The following is a 17,583-nucleotide window of genomic DNA, read 5'->3' as shown; positions in this document are numbered from 1 at the left end:
TCCCTAAATAGCATGCTTTTTGTTGTTGGTGGTCTCGGTGTTTCTTTGTTTTGTACTTTAATGCTTGGTGTTAGTTGCATATTTTCTTCCCATTGCAGATGTGGAAATGGGAAAGGCATGGTGAAGTTGACTTTACCAATTAAGCAATTCATCAGCCTGTGAAGAGTAAGAAGGTAGAGCCAGTACAGTGGATATGCAGGTGAAATTTTTGAAACCACCATGTCAGGAGAGTTTTCCTGCATATTAACCGTTTAACACTTGGGTATCATGTGTCTTTGCCCAGTTTTCTTCCTGGTGCTATTACCTCTTGTCGAGGCAGAATTTGTAGATTTTCATTTGTAAATTTTCTCTTAGATGTACTTGTACTTGCACTTTGGCTCTCCAGCAAAACTGCTTTCAAAATATTCTTGATATCCTAGTGATGAAGGAAGGATGTATATATTCTAGGTCCTTCTGTGCTCTATCCAAAAAGACAAATTAGTAGGGTTTTGGTAGGATTCTCTTTACTTGTTGCACTTTTAAAAAAATTTTTTTAAATATATTTTATCGATTCTCTACAGAGAGGAGGGGAGAGGGATAGAGAGCTAGAAACATCGATGAGAGACAAACATCGATCAGCTGTCTCCTGCACGCCCCCCACTGGGGATGTGCCCGCAACCAAGGCACATGCCCCCGACTGGAATCGAACCCGGGGACCCCCCCGAGTCCGCAGGCTGACGCTCTATCCACCGAGCCAAACCATAGAGCCAAACCGGTCAGGGTACACTTTTTAAATTTTTAAATAAAAGTAGTTGCAAGTCATTAGTTAAACTTCTCCTTTAACATGACCCCCTCTTTCTTGTATTTAGCTGAAATTCCTCAAAGCGTATGATAATGTGAAGATTACATTTTCCCAGGTGCATGTCCTTCAGACCATCGGTAAAGAAGAGTTTCTTTCTTTTTTTTTTTTTTTAAATATATTTTATTGATTTTTTTCAGAGAGGAAGGGAGAGAGATAGAGAGTTAGAAACATCGATGAGAGAGAAACACCGATTAGCTGCCTCCTGCACATCTCCTACTGGGGATGTGCCCGCAACCCAGGTACATACCCTTGACCAGAATCGAACCTGGGACCTTTCAGTCTGCAGGGCGACGCTCTATCCACTGAGCCAAACCGGTTTCGGCGAAGAAGGGTTTCTCAAGACACAAAACACTAATTATAAAAGAAAAACTGATAAAATTTGATTATATTAAAATATGCTCATGAAAAGATGATTTAAAGAAAGTAAAAAGACATGTTAGGAGCTGGGAGAAATTTGAACATAACTGACCAAAGATTAGTATCAAAAATAAAGAATATCTATGAGTCAATTTAAGAAAAAGATAAATAATCTAGTAGAAAAGTGGGCAAAAGATGTATGGATAGTCCTTTGATGGGAGGAAACAATAATGGTTAATTAGTACATAAAAAGATATTCAGTCTTAATAGTAATTAGGAAAATGATAATGAGAAAATATTTTATATTCATTTATTTGGCAAAATTAAGAAACTTAATAGTATCAAGTATTGGAAGACTGCAGATCAACAAAATCTCATAAATTTGCAGATGGGAACCTTAAATTGATAAAGCCATGTGGAGAAGCAGTTTTGTAAGGTATATATTCCATATACCTTATAGTTCAGCAGTTTTCCTTCAGGATAGATATGTAAGAGAAACTTCCCCCATACCCCAGAAGACATACAACAATGTTCTTAGTGGAAACAAGTGATAATAGTAAAAACAAAACAAAAAAAACAGGGACTAACCCAAATGTCCATCAGCAGGAATACGGCCAAAACACATTGGTGCAACAGTAATATGGTGAATGATTGAAATATACATATATATATATATATATATATATATATATATATATATATATACACACACACACACACACACACACACACACATACTTGCAACAATATGAGGGAATCTCTTTTTTTCTTCATCTTTTTATTTAAAAATAATTTGTAATTTATTTGGAAATATAAGAATAGTATGTAGAACATTCAGATTGACCTGTTAACATTCTTTCCTGTTTGCTTTGTTGTTGTTGTTTTTAACAATTTCAGAGTAATTTTCATATATTGTGTTTCTTTCCTCAAAAAAGTATAGTGTATATTTCCTAAGAATAAAGATATTCTCTAATATAATTGCAGTATTCTGTTAGTTGATCCATAGTATCCTTTAAGCCTTTTTTTTTTTTCTTTAGTGTAGGATCAGGCAAAGGTCCTTTAGCCAAAACAGTTTTGACAAAGAACAATTTTGGAAGGCTTATATTAATCTGACTTCAGATCTTTGCCTTCCCCAAATTTGTGATTATTTTTTCTTTGCTTTTTCATATAAGTTTTGTGCTTTAAAATTACACATATATGTCTATAGTGACAGTAGCTTTCTCACATTTCTCTTCTTACTGTGCTTATGTTTTTCTTTAAATTCTTGAGTCTACTTGTGATAGACAAGGACTTCCAAAAGCTAATTCTATCTTGTCATTGCTGGATCTTTTTTATGGTTTCTAAAAATTTTTATTCTGGTTATTTTGGCAATGGAGGAATTCCCCAGCTTGCCTTGCCAGGAAAGCACCCTATGGAGGAGCCGACCAAACATCCTGTCTTGTTATATAAAACTTGCAAGTCAGGCTATTTTAGAATGAGGGGTATTGGTGAAACTTAAAACAACAGGAGAACTCCATACCAGTTATTGTAGTATTTGTATAGTTCTTCATCCTTAAATTTGAACACAGAATTTTGTTATGTTTGATAAAAGAAGATATCAAGCTTGTTGAAAGAACAACCAGAACAAACCCATTAAAAGAAATATTTAATACAGGGAGCAAAAGGTAATTTAAAATATAAACAAAATTTGATTATTTGTTAGGGAGGATTTATGTATAAAAAGAAAAGAAAGCCAGAAAATGTTATTGGAAATAAGAAATGTGATTCTCATAATAAAAAAGCAGTGAGCAAGCAGATTAATAAAACGTTCATGTTTTAGGTCCAGGTGATGATCTGGAATTTCTAATCAAAGAAATTTCCAAATGTGGAACAATAGAGGTGAAAATATAAAGTGTGAAAGATGTGGTGGAAAAAGGGGTTCGCTATCTATCTATCAGTGTTTAAAAGAGTACAGGAAAAAGCAATGGGAAGAATGATTAAAGAAAAGTTTCCATACTCAAAGATATATGTTTTCAGAAGTATGGACTCACTGAGTGACCAACAGGATAATTTAAAAGAAAAAAAAAAAAAAAAAGACAGGATAAAGATATTTTAAAAGCTTTCCAAGCAAGAACAAATTACTAAGAAAGGAGATTATCATGTGAATTCTAATCTACAGCTCTGGATTCTCACATGTAAAATGTATTTGGGAGTGGAGAGGAATGGGGTATATTGTTTTTAAAGATGAGTGTTGAATTCTGTCAATGAGGGGGAGGCAAAATAAAGATTTCAGGTATAAAAGAGCTTAGCCAAATTCTCTTTATGAGAAAGTTACTTGAAGAGCTATTTCAGCAGAGTGAAAAAGGAATTCAAGAAAGATAATAAGACCTGGTAGCTGGTTATACTAGAACAATATCTTTCTCTCAAAAGCGACTCTATAGGCATTTTGAATAAGACTGGTCTTCATTGTATATAATGTGTATCAGGGCTGTATGCATTTCTCCACTTTCTGTTAAATGGCACTATGGTCTTTGAAGCCCGACAAATGAAATGAGCCCTCACTTGGAAACCACTGACCTTGGAGATGGGTGTGAAGGAAAAAAAAAAATCTAGCTAATGTTTGTTCTCATTGGACCGTAAGCTGGCTTCATGAGAGCAGAACTTCTTTGTTCTCTGCTCAAGCCCTAGCACCTAATAGTTGGCACATAGTGTTTAATAAACATTTGTTAAATGAGTAAATGCTTAAAAAAAATTTTTTTGAAAGTTTGAATGTCATAGAATTTTTCTTTTTATTGGTTTAATTACTGTACTTTATTTGGGAACTAAGTACTTAATCATTCAAGTTATGTAATGTTGCCTATTGGTTTTTCCATTTGTAGAAATGTATAATCTCTATATATAAAAAGCCAGTGACCGGAATGCCGGATGACTGGTTGCTATGACGCCCACTGTGGCCAGCAAACAGGCCCAATTGGGGGGCAAGGGGGGGCTAACCGGCCAACCTCCTGTGTCCCCTCTCCCCAGCCGGCCCCACCTATGATTGCCCCCCACCCTGATCAGGGGCAGGACCAGCCAACTGCCTGTGGCCCCTCCCCCTGGATGGCCCCGCCCCTGATCGGCCCCCTTACACTAATTGGGGCAGGGCCAGCTAGCCAACCACCTATGGCCCCTCCCCCACCCGCTGGCCCCTGATCAGCCCTGCCTACCCCATTCAGGGGCAGGGCTGGCCCACCGCTGCCAGCCTCACCCCAATCAGCCCCACCACCCTAATTGGCTTGCTGCCCCTCCCCACAGCCAGCTCCGCCCCCGATCAGCCCGCTTCCCCCTCACACACACACCAATCGAGGGTGGGGCTGGCCGGCCAACCTCGCATGGCCCATTCCTCCCCTGGCCACTGATCCCCGATCGGCCCCCCCCCACCCCATTTGGGGGTGGGGCCAGCTGGCCCAACACTCACAGACCCTCCCCACGGCCAGCCCCACCCCCAATTGGGGGTGGGGCCCACCGGCCAATCGCCACGGCTCCTCCCCCCAGCCAGCTCAGCCCTGATAGGGCCCCTATCAGGGCAAGCCATCTGGCCAGCCTCCCACCTTCTCCTCTTCCCAGCAGGCCCGGCCCTGATCTGCGCAGATGGGGGCCGGGCTGGCCGGACGCCACCCATGCACAAATTTGTGCACTGGACCTCTAGTAATATTATTAATAGAGCTGACTTTCCTATATTTATATAATGTATATGAGGCCCCTACAGGTAGTGTGGAGCCAGCCTGTCCCTGTACTTTGTAAATATTTTTAAGTTGTAATGATATAAAGCATAGATAAGTTGTTGTTTTTCCCCATCCATTCAGTTCTAGAGAAATCCTTTGTGCCAGAAAGGGTCAGTGGAACCAAAAACAAATTTCCAAAGTCAGAATATTGAAGTCTCAATTCTACACCTTCTCCATGTTAGAAATCCCCTCTTTTTTTAAAAAAAAAAATGAATAACACAAAGTTCCTTAATATGACCACTGCTCCAACATGCAATACTCAAAACGACATTGCCATGGCAATCCCTTGTGTTCTTTTAGCTTTCCATTTTGATTTCTTATTATTAATCCTCAGGCAAGCTTTCATTCCCTCCTGATGGTCACTGTTATGGTGATGTATGCTTTAGCTGATTCCTCAATATTGCACATCAGTTCAGTTCATATCCCTGTTCGTGGAGCAGCTTTGGCAGCTTCACTGTTTTATTTCTTACCCTGTCAGAAGGAAGCAGAGGCAAGGCTTATGGGACTGTGTTTATAGTGTCTACAGTAGTGTATAGTATGTGCTAGGCCTTCACATTCAGTCACCATTCCCAGAGCAATTTTCTGTCCTGCAAGCTCCTGCCCTATACCATTTTTTATCTTTTATACCATATATTTATTGTATTTTTTTGTTTAGTTATGTTTAGATAGACAAATGCATACCATCTAATAAAAGAGAAACATGCAAATTGACGGTACCTCCGCTACGCCCAAGCCACACCCATCAGCCAATCAGCGACTATATGCAAATTAACCCAACCAAGATGGCGGCTGGCAGCCACGGAGCTGGAGCAAGCAGAAGGCGATGGAGGAAGCCAAGCTTCCTGCCTGCCCTGGCCGGCTATGGCCTCTGCTCAAGGCAAAAAAGTTTCAATTATAATAAATAAATAAATCCCAGATACCTGCTTCCAGCCAGCCTCCACTGGGAGCTTGGGTAGCTGGGGGCCGTGGCCAGCCTGCAAACAGCCATCAGACCCTCACCTAGGAAGGCCACACCCTCATTGGGTGAGGGTCCCCACTGGGGGACTTGGCCAGCCTGCAAACAGCCATCAGCCCCTCACCCAGACTGGCCAGACACCCCAGCAAGACCCCCCCCCCCCACCCTGAAGGGGGTGTGGCCAGCCTGAAAACGGCCCTCAGCCTCTCACCCAAGCTGGCCGGGCACCCCATTGGGGACCTCCACCCTGAAGGGGCTGTGGCCAGCCTGCAAACAGCCATTAGCCCCTCACCCATGCTGGCCACACCCTCATGGGGTGAGGGTCCCCACCCTGAAGGGGCTGTGGCCAGCCTGAAAACAGCCCTCAGTCCCTCACCCAGGCTGGCCAGGCACCCCAGCGGGACCCCCACCCTGATCCGGGACACCCTTCAGGGCAAACCAGCCAGCCCCCACCCATGCACCAGGCCTCTATCCTATATAATAAAAGGATAATATGCAAATTGACCCTAACAGTAGAACGACTGGGAATGACTGGTCACTATGACACACACTGACCACCCGGGGGCAGACGGTCAATGCGGGAGCTGCCCCTGGGTGGTCAGTACGCTCCCACAGGGGGAGCTCTGCTCAGCCACAAGCCAGGCCAACGGCTGCCAGTACAGCAGTGGTAGTGGGAGCCTCTCCTGCCTCCTCAGCAGCGCTAAGGATGTCAGACTGCAGCTTAGGCCTGCTCCCCGCTGGCAAGCGGGCATCCCCTGAGGGCTCCAGGCTGCCAGAGGGATGTCTGACTGCCAGCTTAGGCCCATTCCCCCGGGAGCAGGCCTAAGCCAGCAGGTGGTCAACCCCTGAGGGGTCCCAGACTGCGAGAGGGCACAGGCTGGGCTGAGGGACCCCCTCCCCCCCGAGTGCACAAATTTTTGTGCACCGGGCCTCTGGTTGTGTAATAATTGCCTTCAGTATTTAGTACAGTAACATGCTGGACAGGTGTGTAGTGTAGGAACAGTAGTAGGCTGCACCACATAGCCTATGTGTGTAGTAGGCTATACCACTTAGGTTTGTGTTAATGCACTCACAATGACAAAATAATCTAATGGCACATTTCTCAAAAAAACATTTCCATCATTATGTGATGTGTGATTATATATTACACTCATAATTTCTGAGTGAAACGGACTTTGTCTCTTGGCAGAAAACTTGAAAGGTGTTTTAACTCTAGTATCTTACACATTTGATTATCGATATTGATGGTGCTCTCTTTTGCGTGTGAATTCACATTATGGAGTACAATAATAGAACGAGGCTATAAAAGGCTACTTGTGGGCAATTTCACTACTGAACGATAATCTGGAATGTAATCATTTTATCATGTTTACTGTAAAGCAGTGGTTTCCAACCTTTTTTTGCCACGCCCCACCTAAGCATCTCTAAAATCCTGATGTCCTCCTCTCCCCCTGGGACATATAATTCTTATTATTCAAAAAGTGAACTCCTATTCACGTAGGGAAGCCTAAAAGGCCACTAACTTGGTCTAAACAAGCTTCCAAAGAACATGGCATCCATGAAAGAGAAACATAAAAGAACAAAGGACAGTTGACGTACTGAGGAAATCACTAAGAAATTGTTTAAAAAAATACTATGAAGTGATAGGAAAAAATAGCAAATAAAGTTTCAAAACATAATAGAGAACTGATATGCATAAATATGTCACACTATCTACACTAATAAAAGAGAAACATGGTAATTAGCGTACGACCGCTACCCTTCCCATTGGCTAATCAGCATATCCTTATGCAAATTAACTGTCAGCCAAGATGGCGGCCGGCAGCCAGGCAGCTGGAAGCAAACGTGAGGCTTGCTTGCTCCAGTGACTGCAGACTCCAACGTTCCCCTCCTGACTTGCCAGCCTCTGAGCTGCAACTCTAAGAAACATTGTAACAAATATAGAAGCTAAACAAAACCCCAGAAACCAGCTTTCAGCCGGCCGGGATCTCAGAGCTGGAGTTATACATTGTTTCGATTAAGCAAACAAACCAGATACCTGCTTTCAGCAGCGGAAGCCTCAGAGCTAGAGCCAGAGCTAAAGCTGGCCCAGAATAAAAAAAAAAAAAAGAAGAAAAGGAGCGGTTGGGAGCTTCAGTCAACTGCCAGCCTAAAAGCAGCCCTTAGCTCCTCACCCAGACTGGCCAGGCACCCCAGTGGGGACCCCCACCCTGAAGGGTGTGTGACCAGCTGCAAACAGCCATCATCACCTCATCCAGGCTGGCCAGGCACCCCAGTGGGGACCCCCACCCTGATCCAGGACACCCTTCAGGGCAAACCAGCCAGCCCCCAGGCCTCTATCCTATATAGTAAAAGGGTAATATGCCTCCCAGCACCGGGATCAGCGGGGCCACGAGGCCTCCTGGCACCGGATCAGCGTGACGAGGCAGCGCCCCAACCCCCTGATTGGCCCTGCTCTGTGGGTGATAGAGGGCGGCGCCCCAACCCTGTGATCCGCCCTGCTGTGTGTGTGACGGGGCGGTGCCCTAACTCCCCTATCGGCCCTACTCTGTGCGTGATGGAGGGAGCTCCCCAACCCCCTGATGGGCCCTGCTCTGTGCGTGACAGGGGGCAGCGCCCCAACCCCCTGATTGGCCCTGCAGGGTACGGAGCCCCAACCCCCCTGATGGGCCCTGCTCTGTGCGTGACGGGGCAGCACCCCAACCCCCTGATTGGTCCTGCTCTGTGCGTCATGGGGTGGCGCCGCAACCTCCCCATCGACCCTGCCTTGAGTGTGATAGGGGGTGGTGCCCCAACCCCCCAATCAGCCCTACCCTGAGCGTGACTGAGGGTGGCATCGCAACCTCCCAATCCGCCCTGCTCTGTGCATGACAGGGGGAGGCGCCCCAACTCCCCAATCAGCCCTGCTCTGAGCCCGACCAGGGGCTGCACCTAGGGATTGGGCCTGCCCTCTGCCACCCAGGAGCAGGCATAAGCCAGCAGGTCCTTATCTCCCAAGGGGTCCCATACTGTGAGAGGGCACAGGCCAGGCTGAGGGACCCCCCTTCCCCCCCGAGTGCACAAATTTTTGTGCACTGGGCCTCTAGTATAATAATAAAAGCATAATATGCTAATTAGACTGACATCCTCCTGGACGTCCTTCCTTCTGGACAAAGCTGCAGTGGGCGTGGGCTGAGGCAGAGGTGGCAGAGGCCCCTGGCCGCGGGTGTGGTGGGCGGGGGCCGGGGGCTGGGGCCAAGGCCCTTGCACAAATTTCGTGCATCAGGCCTCTAGTATTTATATAATGTATATGAGGCCCCTAGAACCATAGAAATGCAAAAAATTCACTGTTAATAACTCTTTCTCAAATTGCCCCCCTTAAAAATCATATTGCCCCCCTGGGGGACGTGTGCCCCACATTGAGAACCACTGCTGTAAAGAGTCCAAAATCTGACTTTAAAATAGAATTGCATAAGGATCCTTTGCTTTGGCTCTGAGTGCCTTTTTTCACCGTGTCCCAGTTTAATTTTTTTCCCTGAGAATTCCAGCACACATACAGTCAACCTTTATCGCCATATGTTTATATCATATATGTGTGTGTATATATATAGATTTTTTAAATCGTTTCCTTATTCATTCAGCAGATAAATACGAAAGGTTACCAGTAAGCCACTATAGCCCAGTCTTTTTTTTTTTTTAAGCTCAGGCTGCCAGGAAAGGCAAATACAATTTCTCTGTTTTATAATTTTCAGTGTTGAGGGCCAACGTATCTCATGCTGAATTTATTACTAAGTATTTTATATTTTTACTAGAGGCCCCGTGCACAAAAATTTGTGCACTTGGGGGTCCCTCAGCCCAGCCTGTGCCCTCTCGCAGTCTGGGACCCCTCCAGGGATGTCCACCTGCTGGCTTAGGCCTGCTCCCTGGGGGATTATGCCTAAGCTGGCAGTGATACATCCCTTGGGGGATGTCCACTTGCCAGCAGGCCGAAGCTGCAGTTGAACATCCACAGAGCTTCTGAGGAGGCAGGAGAGGCTCCCACCATCGCCAATGTGATGCCTTCAGCCTGGCTTGTGGCTGAGCAGAGCTCCCGCTGTGGGAGTGCACTGACTACCAGGGGGCAGCTCCTGCATTGAGCATCTGCCCCCTGGTGGTCAGTGTGTGTCATAGTGACCAGTCATTCCCAGTCGTTCTGCTGTTAGGGTCAATTTGCACATTACCGCCCTAACGGGTTTGGCTCAGTGGATAGAACATCGGCCTGCAGACTGAAGGGTCCCAGGTTCGATTCTCGTCAAGGGCATGTACTCTGGTTGCGAACACATCCCCAGCAGGGGGTGTGCAGGAGGCAGCTGATCGAAGTTTCACTCTCATCCATGTTTCTAACTCTCTATCCCTCTCCCTTCCTCTCTGTAAAAAATCAATAAAATATATTTGGGGAAAAAAATTGCATGTGCACATTACCCTTTTATTATATAGGATAGAAGCCTGGTGCACGGGTGGGAGCCAGCTGGTTTGCCCTGAAGGGTGTCCCAGATCAGGGTGGGCAGGGGACCCCCAGCTCCCTACGATCGCCCACGCCGCCCCTGCTCGCTATCGCTGGCTCTGCCCATGCTCACGCCTAACACCTCTGGCCAAGGCATTAGGCCTGGGCAAGAGACCCCCAGCTCCCCACCATCGTCAACTCGGCCCCTGCTCCCTGCAATTGACCGCTCCGCCCTAATGCCTCTCGCCCAGGCATTAGGCCTGGGCAGGGGACCCACAGCTCTCCAAGGGACCTCCTGCTCCACCCCTTCCCAGGCCTAACGCCTGTGGCCAAGGCATTAGGCCTGGGCAGGGGACCCCAAGCTCCCACCATCAGCGACTGTGCCCCTGCTCCCCATGATCGCTGGCACTGCTCCTGCCCAGGCCTAATGCCTCTGGCCAAGGCATTAGGCCTGGGCTGGGGACCCCCGCAGCTGCAGCCTCCCAAGATCATGGGCTCCACCCCTGCCCGGGCCTTACACCTCTGGCGGAGGCGTTGGGCCCGGGCAGCGGGGACCCCCAGCTGCAGCTGCCCCTGCCCCGGCCTAACACCTCCTCTGGCCGAGGCGTTAGGCCTGGGCAGGGGACCCCCCGAGTTGCAGCGGCCTGCGATCGTGGGCTCCACCCCTGCCTGGGCCTTACTCCTCTGGCTGAGGCGTGAGGCCCGGGCAGTGGTGACCTCCAGCTGCAGCCGCCCCTGCCCAGCCTAACGCCTCTGGCGGAGGCATTAGATGCAGGCAGGGGACCCCCCCCAGCTGCAGCCTCCCCCAATCGTGAGCTCCGCCCCTGCCCGGGCCTTACACCTCTGGCCGAGGCGTTAGGCCTGGGCAGCGGGGACCCCAGCTGCAGCCGCCCCTCCCGGGCCTTTTGCCTCTGGCGGAGGCTTAGGCCCGGACAGAGGATCCCCCAAGCTGCAGCCACCCCCCAATGGGCTCCACCCCTGCCCGTGCCTAATGCCTCTGGCCTAGGCTTTAGGGCAGCGGGGACCCCCAGCTGCAGCCGCCCCCCCACCCAGCTGCAACCGCTCCCTGATCGTGGGCTCCGTGGGCTCCGGGCAGCGGCTGCAGCCACCCCGAGATCCCGGGCTCCACCCCTGCCCAGCTCCCATTGCTGGCTCCACCCCTACTTCCTGGTATCACTGGCCAGTGCGTCAAAGGCCAGGATTCTCCGATCATGGCTGGGGGGCAGGGCAAAGGCGGCCCCCAGCTCTTAGCTCCCCCCTGGGAGTGCCAGGGGGCTTCTTCTGTGCTTTCCATTTTGCCTCCCTGCATTGTGCCTACATATGCAAATTAACCACCATCTTTGTTGACAGTTAACCGCCATCTTGGCTGGTGATTAATTTGCATATCTCGCTAATTAGCCAATGGGAAAGGTAGCGGTCGTACACTAATTACTATGTTTCTCTTTTATTAGTGTAGATTGTTATTGTACTTGCCTTTTCAGTTTTACTTCCCAGTTGGTTTATAGAAATGTCCTGTATCCTGTGACTTCACTCAATTCACCTATTAGTTCTAGTAGTCCTATAGAACATCCTTAAGATTTTCTGCCTAACAATCATGTCACCTGCGAATGGAGAGCATTTTACTTCTTTTTGATCTTTGTACTTTTTGCTTTTTTCTTGCAATATTATTTTTAAGATAGTATTACTTAAATATGAAATGAAGTGAAAACTCTAAAACTAAAATAAGACTACACATAAAAATAATAATTTAGTGTGTTGGGTGATACTATTTTGTGGAAACTAAATCACAACTCAACATGAATCTAAGTCTTAGAACCACATTCTTACTCTCATTTGGACCATTTTGGGCCATGACTGTTCACCATTTTTTATCACTTGAACTTTTCTAACTCTCTCATTTTGTAGTACACTTTGAGGTTATTTGCTCTTTGGTTGATACTATATATTAGACTGAATCTGTTTTCTCAAAGCTGAAATACTACTTTATTTTATAAATGCACACTTGGGCACTAGAGTCTCTTAAAGCAGTTCTTTATTATTGTGTGCTCATGCGGAGGATCAAGAATGTGACAATCTCAATTAAATGGAAGCATAAGTTTAAAGTTTGAAGAGTTGACTTCCAAAAGCAGAACCTCCAAAGCATAGTCGTTGATTGTCCTTCCCCTTGATGAATTTTTATTTTGAATTTTACGGTGCAGAATTGGTCTGTTTTCTTTACATTTTTTGTCTTTTGCTCTCTTAATGCTAAAGGACCCGTCATGTTGTTGGGACAATGCATGTCAAGCTTGTCTCAGTATTATAGCACTTTAATGGCTCTGGACAAATGTACAGGCTTTTGAACAGCTGGGAGTTTTATCCATCTGTTACTGTCCTTGTTCTGCTCTGTAGCATGAATTTTTCCACTCCTGTCAGCCAACCTATGCAGATTGCATTTCTGGTAAGGCATCCTGAAGAATTGAATTTATTATATATTTTAAGTCCAATCATTTGTTCATCTATAAACTTTGTCTTTTCTTGAAATATGCACAGCTTTTTCTTTTAAATTTTAATATGATAATGTGGGGCTTGTATTTTTCTAACTTTTTATTAATTGTTTTTAAAAACTTTATTAAATTATTTTGTTGCAAAAATAATGTAGCGAGTTTTTGTATGTTCTTTATTTAGTTTTAGATTATATTACATAATCATAGTACATTTATCCAAACTAAGAAATTAACATTGGTACCACAATGCTAAACTACAGACTTAATTTAAAAATTTTTTAAAATTATAGTTGACATACATTTGTTTAACTTATTTAAATGTTCAAGATTTGGATAAGCAGCTTTGCATTTGTCATGTCTCCTTCATGCTATGACAGGTTCTCTTGTCTTCCCTTATTAGACTGAGGTTATTTGGATTTGGGGAAGAATACCACATAAGCGGTGTGTCCTTATCTGGTCGTATATAACTTATTGCTGGTGATAGTAACTTTGATTACTTGGTTCAGGTTGTGTCTGCTAGGATTCTCCTAAGTAAATGGGTTTTTTCTCCTTTGCATACTCTATTCTTTGAATCAAGTCATTATGTCCAGCTCACACTCTAAAGGAGGAAAATTAAGCCCCACCTCATGCATCAAAGAATTAGTGTGATTTTTTTTTTTTATTTAGCTTTTCCATTTGTTCTTTTTCCTACTTCTAGAAGATTCATTTTGTCTTGGATCTAGTCTTTTTTTTTTTAAATATTTTATTGATTTTTTACAGAGAAGAAGGGAGAGGGAATAGAGAGTTAGAAACATCGATGAGAGAGAAACATCGATCAGCTGCCTCCTGCACACCCCCTACTGGGGATGTGCCTGCAATCAAGGTACATGCCCTTGACTGGAATCGAACCTGGGACCCTTCAGTCTCCAGGCCGACGCTCTATCCACTGAGCCAAACCGGTTAGGACTTGGATCTAGTCTTTAGTTATTTTTTCTTTGTGATTTCCTGCTTTTTTTCCTGCTCTGTAATCTGAGATAATTCTACTTCCCAAATGAGGCAGTGACCATTTCCCCATTTAATTCATCTACTGAAATGTTTAATTTGAAAATCAGATTTCTAATAAGCCAGGGTGTTTGTTTTCTGTGGCATTTGAATCTCAAGTGCCTGCTTGCAAGCTTTTTGTACACCTCCCCCAACCTCCGTGGTGTTCACTGCCTCTTTCACCAGTTCTATTTTATTGTACTTGTGTTCTGAATACTTATTCTCATTTTCTTTCTGGGTGGTTTGGCTTCTTAGAAACAGTTACTTTTCCATGGTGGTTCATTTGTGCTCAGGTCTGCTTAATGAAAACGGAAATTGCTAATGGTGATAAACCTATCTCTGATTAAAGGAAATAAATTATTTACCTGTAATGTTAAAGGCAAGCTGTTGGCCCCTCTGAGGGCACTGAAGAAAATTTTGTTTTCTGGCTCTTCTCTTGTTTGCTCATCTGTTAATAAGCTCTGTCAAAAAACATAGATTGGCAAGTAAACTTCCTTCTGGAGTTGACCTCCACAGGCCAATTTCTGAATCTCAGATCATGTGTTGTCTCCAGTGCCTTTGCTCAGTTTTGAATGAAGAAGAAGCCCTGTGCCAGGGACTCAAAAGCACTCAAATCTCAATCTGCCTGGTTGAGGCCTAGCTCTATTAGTGAAAAATGATCCCTCCACAAATTGTTTTTTGAGTTGTCAATCATTATTAAAGGTACAGATTGAGTTCTATGAATCACTTTGGAAAGTTTGTATGCTAACAGTTGTATGTGTTTGAAGTGCCATCTTCTGAACCATCTCTAGAGGCTTAGTCCTTCTCCAGGTGTACTGGACCATGGCTTTTTTTGTGTAATTCAGGTTTCCTTTCTCCCATTGTTACCTCCCAACTCCACCAGTAGGAGTAATTATGAAGTTGGCTGTGTAATATGAACCTGTCTTAAAGCAGAGGTATTGAGACTTCAGGAGGACTTGAGTTTTATTGGTGGGCATTTACCATACTTAGGACTATCAAATTTGTATGTACATCCTGGACCTTTTCTCTTACCTTCAGACTCATGTGTCCATTTGCCTACTTGATATCTTCACTTAGTTGTCTAATAAGCCATCTTAAGTGTAATAGAACTAATTCCTTTGCCTGCCCCAAACCTCCTCCATCATATACAGGACACTACTATTCTTCCAGTTGTTTAGGCCAAGACTACTGGACTCATTCTTGATACTTCTCTTTCTCACCCCATTTCTAATCAGTCTTTCAGTAAGTTTTGTTTGTCCCTGATTTAAAAATGTATTCCAAATCCAAGCACTTTTCACTAACTGCATCTTTCACCCTGGTCTAAGTGCTAATTATTTTGCTAGCCTTCTTACTGGCCTTCCTGCTGCCACCTTTACTCTTCTTCACTCTAATCAGCAAAATAGCCCTTAAGAGCTCCTTGGTGACAAGTGAGACTGGACTGTTAGTTTTCTCATGCTCTTCATGGCAGTGTTAGTATCAAAGTATTGCTAATGTCAAAATACATCAGGATATAGGCCTTTTCTGGTTTCTGGAACAGTTGGTGTAAGTTTAGAATTAATTGTCAAGTCTGGGACAATCAGATGCACCTGTAAAACCGTATGAGCCTGGTGGCTTTTTTGGGGGGTAGATTTTTGTTGATTAAACTTCTTTAGTTATAAGTCTCTTCAGGTTTTCTATTCTTGAGTTTATTGTGGTAAATTGTATTTTTAGGAGCTTGTCAATTCTTTAGCTTTTCCTGTGTACTGGCATATTTACATTAATGGTATTTTTATTTTTTAGCTGTATCTGTCTTCATTATATTATTTATGTTTAATTTTTTTTAAATATCATTCTTTTCAGAGATTTTTTTTTTCCTATTGTTGGATTTCTTCCTCCCCTTCCCCCAGCTTTAAATTGTAGTTCTATGGTTCTTTATTTTTGCTTTGGTTTCATTTTTTCTGCTGCAATCTTATTTTATTTCTTCTACTTTGGGGGACTTACTGTTACACATTTTTAACATATTGGAATTTCCAAATGTGGGTAAGTTGTGTTTTTTTTTTTTTTTTTTTTGGTTGGGATTATCTGTTTTGCTTCTAAAATTTATGTCTGAAAATGCCATCTGCATGATACTGACTCTTTGGCATATTGTTACTTTTTGTCTTTGTTCAATGTGCTCTGTCATTATTTGGCTATTTTCTGTATTCTGTATATTTAATCTCTATTTTTACTAACTTGTCTGCTCTAACAATTACTAAGAGAAATATGTTAAATTCTAAATTTTTTTTTCAAAGTTCACTTTTTAAAAATATATATATTTTATTGATTTTTTACAGAGAGAAAGGGAGAGGGATAGAGAGTTAGAAACATCAATGAGAGAGAAACATCGATCAGCTGCCTCCTGCACACCTCCCACTGGGGATGTGCCCTCAACCAGGGTACATGCCCTCGACCGGAATCGAACCTGGGACCTTTGAGACCGCAGGCCGACGCTCTATCCACTGAGCCAAACTGGTCAGGGCTTAAATTCTCATTTTAATTAGGAACCTGTCTTTGTAATTCTGACAACTTTTAATATATAAAGTTGTCATTTTAGTTTAATATTGTTACAGCTTTAAGGAAAAAATTTCTTATTCAGTATGTAGTGATCATTTTATCTCCAACAATGGTTTTTGCCTTAAAGCCCATTTGTCTTATGGTAAATATAGTGATACCAGTTTTCATTTAGTTTGCTTTTATTACTTGAACTTTCCTGTGCTCCTATGTTTTAAAGTTATTTCTTATAAATCATGTGTGACTGGATGTAAATTTTTAAAATCTGAGCTGCTATTTTGTGTTGTCATTGATGAATCTACATTTTTTGATTGCTTGATAGAAATGTATATTTCTGCCATCTTATTTTGTGCTTTAATTAATCTAGATCTTTCTAACTCTCTCCCACTTTTCTGTCTTATTTGAAGTTCTTTATCCTGTGAGTTAGCGGTTATGTGTTATGTACATTGATTATCATCTACTTTATAATATGTATTTTTTATTGATTTGTTTAGAATGTGTAGTTTATTATAGTTCAAACTGCAACAGCATCTTTAACTTTTATTTAAATAACACATGATCCTCATTGATATAACTGATCTCCCTGGAATTAAACCTCTCTTTGTCTAACTTTTCCTTAAGTAGTGTGGCCTTTGTTTTTATAGTTTAGGGCTCTTCATGGAGTTGATGAATTTCTCTAGTTTTGATCAATCATATTTTATGGGAAGAATGAGCAATGTGCTGTTAACATCCTCTTGCTTTATCTATAATACCGTGTTTTATATCTAGCTATTTAAAGCATACTTCAGATTTCTCATACAAATCTGTTTCATCTTCTGAGAACCAAACTTTATGTTTAGGCTGGATTTATGTTTAGGGCCTTTGCAAAGTTAGGTTAAGTTTCACGGTACCAATTTTGTGTGTGTGTGTGTCTTTTCCTTTATGTTGTTTGGTTTTTGTTTTTGCTTATCCTTTTGAGATGTGATTAATTAGCTCTATCTTTTTCATGTTTGTTTTGTTTTTTAATTTCAGAATATCTTGCTGATACTTATGTGTCTATGAAATAAGTTTATTTGTAGTTATGTAGTAGGACATATAATTAATAGCTTTCTGTATTAAATACTGTTACTCAGGTTCTAGGATTGTGTTAAAATGAATTTGGTAACAACTTACAGTTCTCTAATTTTCTGATGTTGTCACAGAGAACAGTAAAC

General features: G+C 43.4%; 1 protein-coding gene across 7 annotated transcripts in view; it reads left to right on the top strand.

Moving 5' to 3' along the window:
- Positions 1-17,583, top strand: part of YTHDF3 (YTH N6-methyladenosine RNA binding protein F3) — a 60,948-nt gene that overhangs the window by 23,839 nt on the left and 19,526 nt on the right. The window contains exon 7 of one of the 7 annotated variants that reach the window (XM_070392633.1): positions 99-924. The exons of the other annotated variants lie outside the window; for them this stretch is intronic. Within the exon in view, the coding sequence (XP_070248734.1) occupies positions 99-143 (45 nt within the window). The 3' untranslated portion in view covers positions 144-924. Of the gene's footprint in view, positions 1-98; positions 925-17,583 lie in introns of those variants that run through there. 7 annotated transcript variants of the gene reach the window in all.

This window comes from Myotis yumanensis, unplaced genomic scaffold, assembly GCF_028538775.1.
Source record: "Myotis yumanensis isolate MYYU_CA2020_CCGP unplaced genomic scaffold, mMyoYum1.0.hap1 SCAF_15, whole genome shotgun sequence".
In the NCBI taxonomy this organism is placed as follows: Eukaryota; Metazoa; Chordata; class Mammalia; order Chiroptera; family Vespertilionidae; genus Myotis; species Myotis yumanensis.
This window is presented reverse-complemented; position numbering and strand designations above follow the sequence as displayed.